This window comes from Amblyomma americanum, chromosome 9 (assembly GCF_052857255.1).
Source record: "Amblyomma americanum isolate KBUSLIRL-KWMA chromosome 9, ASM5285725v1, whole genome shotgun sequence".
Lineage (NCBI taxonomy): Eukaryota > Metazoa > Arthropoda > Arachnida > Ixodida > Ixodidae > Amblyomma > Amblyomma americanum.
The window spans coordinates 130,643,157-130,656,252 of record NC_135505.1 but is presented as its reverse complement, the minus strand read 5'-3'; the positions used below and the strand labels follow the sequence as shown (position 1 = coordinate 130,656,252).

Below are 13,096 nucleotides of genomic sequence, written 5' to 3'. Positions count from 1 at the left end.
CTGAATACTGTAAGATCATTGAGCGCCCAATAATTCGACAAATTCAGGAGAGCTGGCCATCTGTCAGCTGACAGAACGCGGTAGGATGTATATTTTTAAAACGGACACTGTTGCACTTCTCGGGTGCTTTCCTCTCAAAAGGAGAAAACTGTAGCCGGCCGAAAACTACTCGTGCAATCTGGAGGACTAATAATGATCTGGCTTAGCTCGACCGGCTATGCTGTCCCGAACTTGGCGGCAGATATTGGCGCAATACATCCTTAGGAATAGTGACGTAGGCAAAAATCATGACAACGGCTGCAGACACTACGCGTCATTTAGCGCACATAATATGCTCTTAGGCGCACTTCGTGCACAGTTGGGAGCGCACGCTAGCGTACATTCTCTCCACATATCGGGAAAGGCTAATAGTCAGTGTCTTTAATTCCATAAATGATCTTATGTGTGTAAAACTAGCAGCGCGAAAGCTTTTGGTCCGGGGCAATGAATGGGCGTCCACACCCATATATATATATATATATATATATATATATATATATATATATATATATATATATATATATATATATATATATATATATATATATATATATATATATATATATATATATATAGCAGACAAGGCAAATGAAGTGAGGGGCTCGTTTGACAAACATATTAAGGAAGCTAACAGTCACCGAAATCAAGGTGCATAGGGGAATGTTTATATATATATATATATATATATATATATATATATATATATATATATATATATATATATATATATATATAGCAATTTTACAAATATTTCATTCAAACCCAGCTTTTGCAATTCTTTACAAAATGAAAATGGTCGTCATATTATCGAGTTTAAATCAGATACGCTCCACCGTGAACTGTAGTGCGTTTGGAATGCTATTGATTCGCAACTAAATGTTCGAAAACACATCACAGTTTAATTAAAATCTCCTCATTCTACTCAACTAACCACTTTATTAGGAACTATGCAGAGAGGCGATGAAGAGAACCTATGAGTCTTAACTCATTACATATTTTCGTAAAAGGATGATAGAAAAGAAAATTACGATAGTCGAGAAGTACGTTTTACAATATTCCTTCCCCTCTGCTTTGCAGGCCTTCCAGATCGCAGTCGTTTATGTCGACGTCACGGTCCATGTTCTGATGTTGGTCTAGGGGAGAGAGCCGAGCTTCGACCTCCGCTGACTGGTCGTAGCAACTCTCGCAAAGCGTGTGCGTGTAAGAATGCAAGCCGGTATTCTTGTGCGCCCCACCGCAGCCACGGTAGAAGCAATATGTTGTGTTAACTACTAGACATTTTAAAAAAGGATGCTGTTAAAGAAGGATAAAAAGGTGCAAAAAAAAAGGCAAAACTGAAGCTAGCATACTCCTGCGCATTATTCAATAAGCTTAAAAGATGTCAGTGTTTACAGGATGTTTGCACAAAATTCTGCATTTTGATCGAACTGTATTTTAAGCATTCTTCTGGCAGGTATTTCAGCCTGCGAAAGGTGCATCGACTGCAGAAATTGATCGAAACATGCTTACGTCTGTATTCAAGCGAGTACTACCCATATAATATGCAGATTACCTTGTCAATGATTCGCAATCATTCGCAATGATTCGCAATGTCAGTTGCCCTCACTGGTACATTATGTAAATAGTCTTTGTACAAATTTTTCCAAGTATTTTCTTCCTCCGAACGTCCTCGTATCTTCTCCGGCCCAGTCACGCTACCTGAATCCCGACAATTGGTGGCAGCGGTGGTATGCTGCTACCTGAATTCCAACAGGGTGCGAGCATGAAAAAGTCGCCGGGAAGGGCCTTTCAACTTTCGCGCGTGATTGTGGGTCCTCTGGTGCGTGTTGAAGTATATTATTTGGCGTAGGTTTTCATGACAGCACAATGCAGTGATTAAGCGAGTTGATGGGCTTTCCTCGGAAGGTGTTTCAGAGCCCCTTTAAACCTGGAGTGACGCGCTAGCTACTGTAGTGTGGCGAGCTGGGCGAGTCGGCGCATGATTGCAGAAAAAACAAACATCCCAAAGGACGCAGACCAGCGTCGTCCTGTGTTCCTGTTCTGTGTCTCCGTACTTTGCGCTGGTTTCCTTTCTGCGATATCTACAGATGGCTGAGTGGAACTTGCTCAGGAAATTGGAAAGTCCCTCTTTCGCCGCTCCGTGTCTCTGGGCGTTCCTTCTTCAACTACGCCCCACTTGACACTGCGCATGCGCGCAGCTGTTGCAGCTCGGTTACGCCCGCGCGGCGCTGCTCCGCGCCACGTGACCACGTGGTCACGTGACCATATGGTGATGGCTGCGCCACCACGGCCACACTGAAGGTTCGAAATGCTACCGTAATGTAGCTATCGCTACAAAAGGGGCAAGTGGACTATTAGGGCAGGCCCTAAGTATGCGACATACATCTGCTTTAGGGCGTTGGCATAATTTGCTTGCCGGATCATACTCCGCAGGGGTCATGAGGGGACGCGGGAAGGAGCTCGGAAAAGTGTCTGTCTGAATTCGTCACCAAATGACTTGCTCCGCATTACTGAGTGACTTTTGAAGGGGGGAGTAAACTAGCCGAGAGCCACGGCAGTGGAGTGTAGTTTCATGGTATGTCTCCATGTGGTCTGTTGCACTGCGCAACGTGGGGAGGCCATCCACCGGCCGGTCGACTATTCCTCGGGCGGGCGCGATTATGTGCGGCCGACTTCCCCACATGTCCGCAGTGTGCTGGAACCCAGATCAGTCTAACTAGCCGATTAGGTGCTACAGCACTGTTCAGGACAAGCCGCGGTGATGTGTGAACCCGTTGTTTGGAAAAATTTCGTATGACTGATTTAGAACCCGAGAATGTATTGTGCGCTTGGGGGAGGGGGTCTGAATAATGGCGAGACCTATAGCTGCATCTTCAGCCTCGACCGGATGCTGAATAGATTGAGAGTTAAAGCTGACCAGGGAATATGATCCCGATTAAGTACTGGGATGGCATGGGCTGAAGTGGTAAAATCCACCGCAGCGTCTGCGTATGCGAATGCTGGATCTGCAGAGTGATGCTTATTAAGGGCTGCTGTTCGAGCTGTTCGACGATCTTTGTAATGCCCAGGGTGGGTGTTTTTGGGCACAGGTGGAATATAAACATCTTTTTCTGTTTCGAGAGAGATGTTAAGCTGATACGAAATCAGGTCGTCGCGGGCGATTTTGAGTCTTTTCAGAAGATTCTTCCGGTAAGTGTTTGAGATGGGCGATAGTATTGCCGCGTGAGTTGATCTTCAATGAATTCCGCTATAGTGTTATGTACACCTAATTTGAAAATTTTTTTTGGAAGTTGAATTCTGGAAGGGAAGGGCCGCTTTACTTATGCATCTGACAATTCTATTTATTGGTTCCTGGTTTTGGAGCGAGATACAGATAGCGGTGAGTATAAATAAGTTTGGTGATGCGGAAAGCCTGAGCAGGGCGTCGTGCTTCTGCCTCCCTCATTCCTGTGTCCATTAAAAATTCTGCGAATGAGTTAGTGGTAGAGGTGTGTCGATCTGTTCTCCTCAGGTAGCAGCGCTCGGCGGCCCTCAATGTGTGCGGACTACAGTTGCGACGGCCTGTGACTTTCAGTGTATTTGTCATTGGTTGCCATGCTTACTACGGACCGTACTGCTCTACTTCTTATTCCTTTACAGCCCCCCTCATCCCTGCCCTCCACTGGAGGGTAGCCAACTGGAAATTCTTCTGGGTAACCTCCCTGCCTTCCGTCTACCACTATGCTCTCACTCTTTCTCTCTACGACTGAGCGTAGTGGTGTTCTGGACATCGGAGCGGAGTTATTTAATGGTGGCTCTGTTGAAGCCGCCGTTCGTGATGAGCATATCCAATACCCTAATGAGAGGTTTGAATGAGACTGTAATGTCTTCAAGTTTGGTTGTAATGGCCGCGGGATTAGAATCCAGGTATCGGTGGCTGGTGAGGAGAGTTCTGAGCGTGGAGATAGTGCTGGCGTGCCTACACGAACAGAGCTTTTCGAAGTGGGAGGCCGTATTAAACAGGTAGCTTAATTGTGGTTGAAGTTGGATGACTGCTTATAACTACAAATGCGAAAACACACAATCCGTACCAGGGGTTTGGAAATTAAAACCCACAAACTCCCAAAGAGTAACACGGGGTCACAACACAGCTTAACCACTGTACACAAACACGCTTACCTGCCGTAACCCCGTGGACATGTTTATAAGACGACTATTACCGTCATATCCAGTCGCCTAGGAGTAGATTTGTCAGTAAGCAAAGAATTCAAAACGAAAATTAGTGCCTTTTTTGGCAATCTGTATCTGTGTAATGCACAAAACAAGAATGTTAACGGAGAAATACTCTTTGTTGGAAGCGCTGATATGTAAATACAGAACGTGGAAATAGTCTGGTGCACACAATAGTATAATGTGGCTTATTCAAAAAAACTTCTGGACATATGAGATGTTCGCTTGAATTTTTAGCAATGTCCATTTTATTTAATGAAATTTGGGTAATAATATTTTAAATACAAAAATCATAAACCCAGTTTCCTTTAATATTTCAAGAATAAAAATGGAACAAAGGTGAGACCAATCAAATGCAGTAATGATCTATATACCTATATGAACTATATACCGTGGCCAAGGAACTCTCCTCAATCCTCGTTTCATGAAAGCGGCAATCACTTCTGCAATTTAAACGCCACCCTTAATTCATCACCTTCAGCAAAACCCTCACTGAGCAATTCATCGAGGTTGAGACAAGATTTGGTAAAAAAAGCAGCAGTGCTACTCTCGTGCGGTCTTTCACTGCCACAAACATTTGGGCCAATAGTTTCCCTGATCTCACGGTCTTCCCGTCGAACTGGGTGCTTGACACGCAAATTGACTGTTATAATGAACGGCCACTGCACAGCGTCGTCCATGTCTCCCATGCGCAAACGGATCCGCGCATGCAGAGTTATTGTTCCACTCTGATTTCGGAGGTTGACTCCAGCTAATATGCAGTAGCCCTGTAAATACACATTATCGGCTTGGTATACCGCGAATCCATTCCTCAGTGTTTCTTCTCGGAGTGATTTCACGCCTCTTATAGAAAACTCGCAGCTGGATTCCAGCACATTACTTTTCCTCAACATTTTTACAACTCGGTCAATTTTCTCCTTGCTCTCTTTTACTTCCCCTTTAACCTCTTCGACGCCTTCACTGATATGGTAAATCATTTCAAGCTGTCTTTTGGCCGCTTCATCCAATTCCTTTCTTAATATTATTTCCCCTCTCATCATTCTGTCGTTACTTGAAATCATGCCGTCTCTTGTTTCCTCACTAAATGCAGTGATTGCATCCAAGCGTGCTCTCTGAGCACGCTGTTCTTTTATTACTTGATCCACCGCTTGTATCATTGTCTCCTTGACGCTTTTAATGCATCGCTGGAGCTCCTGTCTCAATGTCTTATTACATTTTTCTACAGTTTTACTTAGATCGCTTACTGTGTGAACCTGTACGCTGCTGTGAGCAAACATCGTATCAGGCACTGCTTTAGTTTCATCGGTACACCGCTCTGAAGTTTCTGTCGCGGAAGTGGGGAGCGCTGCCTGCTCGTTGCGGGTTGAACCCCATTCATGTTCAGAAGATACAGGTGTCGCAGAGGTGCAGTACTCGGACCTCAGGTGCGCACAGATGTCGTTGTAGAGGACGGTCGCCGAACACTTGCGACAGTAAATGGAGTGGTGTCCACATCCAGTCTGGAAGTGCTGGGCAATCTTCGAAACAGGTAATACGGCTTCGCAGCCACTTTCTTGATTCCAACACTTCACCTGGAAGGATACAAATAGAGAAACAAATACATATATTTCAATATCTACAACGTTAGGGGTGGAACCAAAGAGCCTATGACTGGCTTGACCGAGGGGCGCACCCTTCGTACTGAAAAAGCGGGAGAAACAGGGCACAGCAACAGCAGGAAAATGACTATCCTGAAGGGCTAAAGATTTCATTGAAAGAATTATATAAGTGATGATTGAAAAAATAACACGAAAAAAAGCATAAACACTGGCATTGCGAAAGAAGTAAGAAGAAATCAATGATAGATCTTGCCCGCAGGACACACTGAGCAAATTAAGAAGGGTTGGGGTTTGGAACCCAAGCCATTCACTACCGCAACTCGTGCGAAAAGATAGACCATTCTGGATGGACGTGTTTGGCGCAATGATTTTTATGTTTGTTTCATTTTGAACTATTTTCTGCTTTACACGTCAGCTAAACGTTCGCTGTGCGTCATACTAAATAAGCTGACTTTTCTAAATGATCTGTTTATTGGGATCTAAACACTTTTCTTTGACTGTAAGTTAACTTTACAAGTTTTTACCCACTCTTGTCTGTCTATCTACCTTACCAACAGCTGCGGGACATTCGGCAGAAGATTCGAGTGTGTAAAAAGATTAGCGTGCGAAGGTATAACACAACGTTTTGTTTTATTGCAACAGTGTTCAGCGTATTCATGGTACCACTAAAGCGTTCAATAATTCATTTTTGCCAACTGTTATATTCGAGTGGAATGTACTCCCTGACGATATAGTCAATGAGACAACTCAGTAAAATTTAAACACTTATTGACTGCTTATTTCTCTTCTCAATTCCTGTAGAATGCCTTTTATTTACCTATTTATTGTCTTGGTAATTTCAATGCGTTTACTGCGTTTATTTGTGCTTGCCATTTATATTTGTGTTCTATCTTTGTGACCCGTTATTACCATTTGTCCCCCCCCCCTTTATGTAATGCCCCATGGGGCCTTTAAGGGAAAATAAATGATGATGATGACGATGAACCAATAGCCAATGTGATGAACATTCGCGTGGACACTTAGTTTGTGCACTGCGTTCTGAAGAAGTCTGATTCACACTTCAGGAAATTATGAACTTTAAACAAGCTGCATAGCAATGTAAAATCTCAGCTGCACTTGTTTTTTTTAAAGTGTCGGCATTCGCAGCTCTTGATGTGTCGCAAATTGTAAATTGTCGTCTTTTCGACGTAGGTCAACCTATCGAGCAATGCTTCGTAAGTTGCAAATAGACGGTGTTCTTCTCGATATTCTCTGGAGCGCATTGTAGAGAAACGTAGATTTCCACTCGAATGTTAGTTTAGAACAGTGCACCACATTCATGTTCCACTAGACATGACCTTTATAGCTGGCATACACAGCGCATGGAAAAACGCATAATTCGGCTTTATTAGCTGTCTGGCTTCTCCCCAAAGGAACCCTTCCCTTATGAGCGCATACCTAACAAATGTCAATGACTGTTATTTTTGCACACTGCACTGGAAGCTTCTTTTGATCCCCTGCCCAGTCAGGCTTACATTTAAAGAGGCGCCTTTGTAGGTTTGTACGTTTTTTTCAGTTATACTGGTTTGGTGTTGTTTATTCGCTTCTTTGTATTTTTTTCACAAAGTTTCTTTTCTGAAATGAAAAGCCATGCTAACAATTAAGCAACAGGGACTCCTACCCAGAGCCAGTGAAATAGGTAGATAATCTCGTCCGTTAAAACCCGAAAGTAAAGGGTTACTGAAGGGCCTTTACGCAATCATGGGTTTTAAATTGAGGGTCCTCACTCGTACTCAAATTAAGTCGAAGCTTTGTCATGCGATCTTCAACCGTCCGATGTAGGATACTTGGAGGCTGCCCGTAATCGGTTACGTACTTCGAACCACCCACTGAACAGGCGTTGCTTCATTACCGGGCCATGGCGTTGGCAAATTAACGAAAGCACTTAATTGTTCGGGTGCCTTAGTTACAAGCGTGAGTAAAATTATTCCAGAATTTGAGAAATATTACGCGTTATTATTTATGCCTACCTCCCATAATACGAATCCTGGGTACGTAGCGCCTTCTCCCCCGTGCAGCCTCTTTCAGGGATTGCCTTCTCTAAAAGATGTGGCTCGTTATGCTTAGGAGATTTATAGGAGCTTAGCTATGTGCAGTGTCCACTTGCAAATAGGTCTATTCTTGAAGGCCTTTCAAAGTACATTCAAGTTTTCTAAGCTCGGCATAATCCATTCGTCAAAAGACTAGAATTGACCAAACATTACTTTATGTGATTTAATTCTGTGGTTGCTTTATTAATAAACGAAATAACGCTTTTTCCTACTCAAATAAAAAGAATGTGTCGAAGTCCTACTAATCAGTTGAACATGTTAATAGACAGAGCAACTTCTGCGGATTGCTTTACTTGCATGCCTTCATCGCACCACTTGCCACATAAATGGTGTATTGAAGATGAATCAGCTGCAATGGTTCCATTTTTTGCATTAAATGTATAGTACAAATAGTATACCAAAAGTGTGCTAAGCGGGCGGTGCTAGTTTTTGTAAGAGGAATACCCATGCTTTTACACGCTACCAGCCACATATCCAGACCCTCCCGAGATTTTTGAAACGGAACGACTATCATGAAAGAAAAAACAAACAAAACCCCTCTTACTCATGAACCCTTCACCTACCTCTCTGCCGAGCAGCTCTGCACAATCGAGATCCCTGAGTTCGACGTCACGATCCTCGCTCAGGCGGCCGTCAAGCGGGCACACCCGTGCTTCATCCTGCGCCGAGCGGTCGTAGCAAAGCTCGCAAAGCATGTGCTTACAAGGAAGCAAGGCGGTTCTCTTGTGCACCAGTCCACAGGCGTCACATACCCTATACCCTGGAATTGGCTTCACGAAACTCAGGGGTCTCCAGTCGAGGTCTGAAGAGAACCCGACCAGGATGTACTCCATTATTCCAGGAGCCGTCGCTGCAGGGCGATAGCTAGCTTCACTACTATCAGCGCGACTGCGATTTTTGCCCTAGGATTACACGCGCTCCTAAGATATTTCCCCCTGCTTTTCTTTTTTCCCCAGCTGTCGCCATGACTACAATCGCTCCGAGGTCTGGTGCCTTTTGTTGGTCGCAAGGCAACGTTTGAAAAACGTTCCTCTTTCAGCGAACCCAGTTGTCTTACTGGCAGAGGCAGATATCACTCAGGACGACTTGTGCACAATTTTGTTTTGCGGTGTATTTCTATGAACACCAAAGCTCAGTTAAGTGCATAAGAATATTTTTCCCGTCTCAGTACTCGAGGAGTATCGAAACGCAGTCCTGTCTGGTGTCAGTGCATTAAAAATCTGACAAAGAGAGACCGCTAGGGCAGTATGCGTCGTGCATCGTCATGTCTACAAGAAACTTTAGAGTCGTCGGTAAAATTTCAAATACACTATGATGAGCACTTGAGAGCGTTCACAACAGATGTACACGGAGCATTTCTAAGGAATTTCTCTCTTTGGTGCATTGTAGTGTTCCAGATATGCTGTCCCACATTTTGATCGACAAAAAACTGAACACAGCAGGTGAAAAAAACTTCTGTGTAGTTTGAGTCATTACAGCTTTATTTACGAATATATAAAAATGCCTTATGGTCAAGACAAAACACACCGCAGGGACTACGGAGGGAGCCCTTCGAGAAACGGGAACGTCAGTCAGATGGTCAAGTGGAAAAGTGAGCTCCCTTGCCTTCGTCATTCGCGAGAACTTCGTATTGTCATTACTTTTACTGACACTAATCCCATTCTCTCAGTGTTGTGGTAAAATATATTTTTCGTCATATCTTTAGATTAAGCATAAATGAGCTCTCCTCTTTTACTGTGCTCTAAATAAAGAAATTGGTATGCAGCTGAAACGAACCACCGCATTCTGAAACCCAAATATAACCAGATTTTTTTCGTCGTGTTTCTCTAAGCTGGAAAAAATATTTTACTGATTGCGGCAACTGATTTTGTTCTTTTCCGCGATTTTCTTGGAACTTCTAGCCTAGATAACTTACATATTGCCGAAATTAATATGCGCAGCAATAGCAGGGATCCCTTTCATCTAAAGGATAACTTGAAATGGTTCCGCTGCGAGCAGTTCAAGAACGTCAGGTCCACTGATTCCCAATCACAACTCATGGCTGACAACCATATCTTTACCTTAGAATCGCGAAGAGCTGTAGCACGACTTAATATTAATAATTGGTTTTGGGAGAAGGAAATGAGTAGTACCTGTCTTATATATCGTAGAAACCTGAACTGCGCCGTAAGGGAAGGGATAAAGGAGGGAGTGAAAGAAGAAAGGAAGAGAGAGGTGCCGTAGTGGAGGGCTCCGGAATAATTTTGACAACCTGGGGATCTTTAAAGTGCACTGACTAGGCACAGCACACGGGCGCCTTAGCGTTTTGCCTCCATAAAAACGCAGCCGCCGCGCTGTGGTTAGACACCGGGAACACCGGATCAGTAGCCGAGCGCCCTAACCACTAAGCCACCGCGGCGGGTATGTAGCACGACTTTATTTAAGTCGTGCCTGTAGCACGACTTAAATTTTTTTCACGAGATATGACATATTGCTGGAATTTAATGGCTGGCCATACATTCAACCATCGTTCCACGCGTGTCAAGGCACCGTCACGCTCATAAATTGCTGCTTTTCCACGCACGCACTAAATTGTTTTAAATTCCTTTTTCCTCGTACAGTTAGTCAGTAGAATTACCTCCCCTCTGCATTTTTTTTGCACTGAAAATTTTGACGAGGCGCTACTCATGTATTTTGTGTCATACTGCTCGGTACTGTTTTTCTCTCCTTCCTTCCGGTTATATTTATTCTGCGGGGCAGTGCATGCAAGTATATTTCTGTTGACATTACGGGAGGATCATCATTCTACAAAACTGAAATGCGAACTTCTTTATTTCTGCTCTCTTTTTGCTTTCCTGCTTCACATGGCAAAGAGAAAAGCATATATATCACTTGTTGTTAATAGAAAGAAAATATAGTACATACATGCCCACCTGCTTGGTCTCCTGAGACCGCAGCCCCTGTAAATAATAACCATAATAAAATAAACTCCTAACGCGCTCATGGCAGTGCATCACGCCGCTCAGATTCGTTTCACTATTCATTAAAGCAATTTACTCACTGCATCGTTAAATAAACTTTTTATAGCTTTTATTTTCTCTTCATTGGACTTCAGTGTGAGAATATCGTGTGAGAAATACCTTTGTGCGCATTGTTTTCTAGAAATGTTTCAGATTGCGGTAGTTACATCTAATGCAGCATTTAAGCGCATCAGGTGTATGCCTAAAGCAGGACCCGTACAATCCCACTATTATGCTGGTCTCCCTGCTAAGGTTCCGTTATCAAATCTGTGTCTAGGTAAAAAAAAAGCCTAGGCGTGCATTGGTGTTATTTGCATCAAATGCGTTGGCGTGTTGAAACACTGCGCTTCTAACATTGCTCCCATTGCTCTGGGTGCTTCAACACAGCATGTCTAGGGTTTGGAATCGGTGCTCATAACAACCAGGAACACAGGGTTAAACGTCATGGCTGTCTACAGCGATCGAAACTGCAGAGCGCAATAAAACTCCCTAGCTTCCTCGCCTAGTTTATCACCCAACTGGTATAAGCTGCACCTTCAAAGCTCACAAAAACCCTTCAAAGTATGAGGAACTGTTGCAAGAACCCCTAAACGTTAATAGCGTGCTGAGGGCATGCGATAAGAATGGATCATAAGATTGGATCATACTGTGTTCTGCAAAGCGGAACCGGGTTCTCCGTTTTAAGCATTTTTCCTACAGATATGCTCTTCACCTCCTAAGCTCGCAATAATAATAATAATAATAATAATAATAATAATAATAATAATAATAATAATAATAATAATAATAATAATAATAATAATAATAATAATAATAATAATAATAATAATAATTGTTTTTTTGGGAAGGAAATGGCGCAGTATCTGTCTCATATATCGTTGGACACCTGAACCGCACCGTAATGGGAGGGATAAGTGCAAGGTACGAGGAGCCATTGAAACAGCCGTAAACGTGAATGGTCTTTTGAGGGAAGTTGATAACAATGGATCATAAGAATGGACCGTAAATATGAATCATGCTGCATTCCGCTAAACGGAACCGGGTTTCCTGTTCTAAGCACGTTTCCTGCAACACTATCTCCAGTCCTTAATAACAAAATGAAAGACGTACAACTACCTTCGTTTAGTCGCAAAAATAACTTCGAAAGAACCCGAGTTTATAAAATTCTGCGCCAACTTATTACGAGCAGATTTTCTTCCTCAGGACGCGTGCAGATAAATTTTGATCGGTTGTGAGTTAGCGTGCAGGATACAAAAACAATAAGCGAGAAGGGAACACCAAGCAGCTAAGTGAAGCATAAACAAAATTTTAATGATTAGGTTAGGTTAGTCTGGCCGGCTCTGACGCATTAAGGCGTGAAGCAAAGACAGTTACATCCGTAAGAGTATAACAGCAAGATTACTAACACGAAGACAACTGAGTGCGTCAGCGCACCGTCATTTAATCTCTGACAAAAGGAAATGGTATTCTTGGAGGTAAATGGCTCATGCCTGTGTTGAGTTAATTCGGTGTCTCTTTATTGTGCGATGTTTATGGGGGTTTAATGTCCCAATGTGACTCAGGCTATGAGAGACGCCGCAGTGAAGGACTCCGGAAATTTCGACCAACTGGGGTTCTTTAACGTGCACTGACGTCGCACAATGCAGGGCCAGTAGCATTTTGTCTTCTTCGAACTGTGACCTCCGTGGGCGGGATCAAATCCGAGTCTTTAAGTCAGCAGCCGAACGCCATAACCTCTGTGCCACCCCGGCGACCCAATCTCCATGTTTCGTTGAACTCGATTCAGTATATATACGCTTCCGTGTCGTCAATAAAAATCTCATGCAAGCTAGCGGCGTGACCTGTGACTTTCCCAAGTCCCTCTCTTCTTGCACGTTTGCTAGGTCAAGAAACAACCTTGTTGCATTTTTAGCAAAACTGCAAATTTTCAGCGTTTCAGACGAAAGAGAAAAAAATAATTTTTTTCGGCACATAATGTAGCAGGTAGTCCACACAGCTGGCGGCAGCTAAAGCAGCGAGGAAGTTAAAAGGCGACTGCACCAGGCCATCAGGCACACCGTGTCCCGACTGAACTATTCAGCGGAATGGTATAGTAAAGAAGATTTTTCCTCTTTATAGTTTCTTTCAACGCCCCTAAAAGTGATCGCCGAGTACAAACACG

General features: G+C 43.4%; 1 protein-coding gene across 1 annotated transcript; it reads right to left on the bottom strand.

Moving 5' to 3' along the window:
* Positions 1–4,455: 4,455 nt before the first annotated feature.
* Positions 4,456–8,809, bottom strand: LOC144105516 (uncharacterized). Its single transcript, XM_077638636.1, has 2 exons — positions 8,500–8,809; positions 4,456–5,819 (listed from the first exon to the last, which is right to left on the bottom strand). The coding sequence occupies exons 1-2, from the start codon at positions 8,767–8,769 to the stop codon at positions 4,686–4,688; spliced, it is 1,404 nt and encodes a 467-aa protein (XP_077494762.1). The 5' UTR covers positions 8,770–8,809; the 3' UTR covers positions 4,456–4,685.
* Between the last annotated feature and the right edge of the window lie 4,287 nt (positions 8,810–13,096).

Excerpts from the sequence above, each read along its gene's own strand:
- LOC144105516 (XM_077638636.1), bottom strand. The coding sequence starts at position 8,769 with ATGGAGTACATCCTGGTCGGGTTCTCTTCAGACCTCGACTGGAGACCC. Across the intron at positions 5,820-8,499 it reads CAGAGCTGCTCGGCAGAGAG|GTGAAGTGTTGGAATCAAGA; the intron begins GTAGGTGAAGGG and ends GTATCCTTCCAG.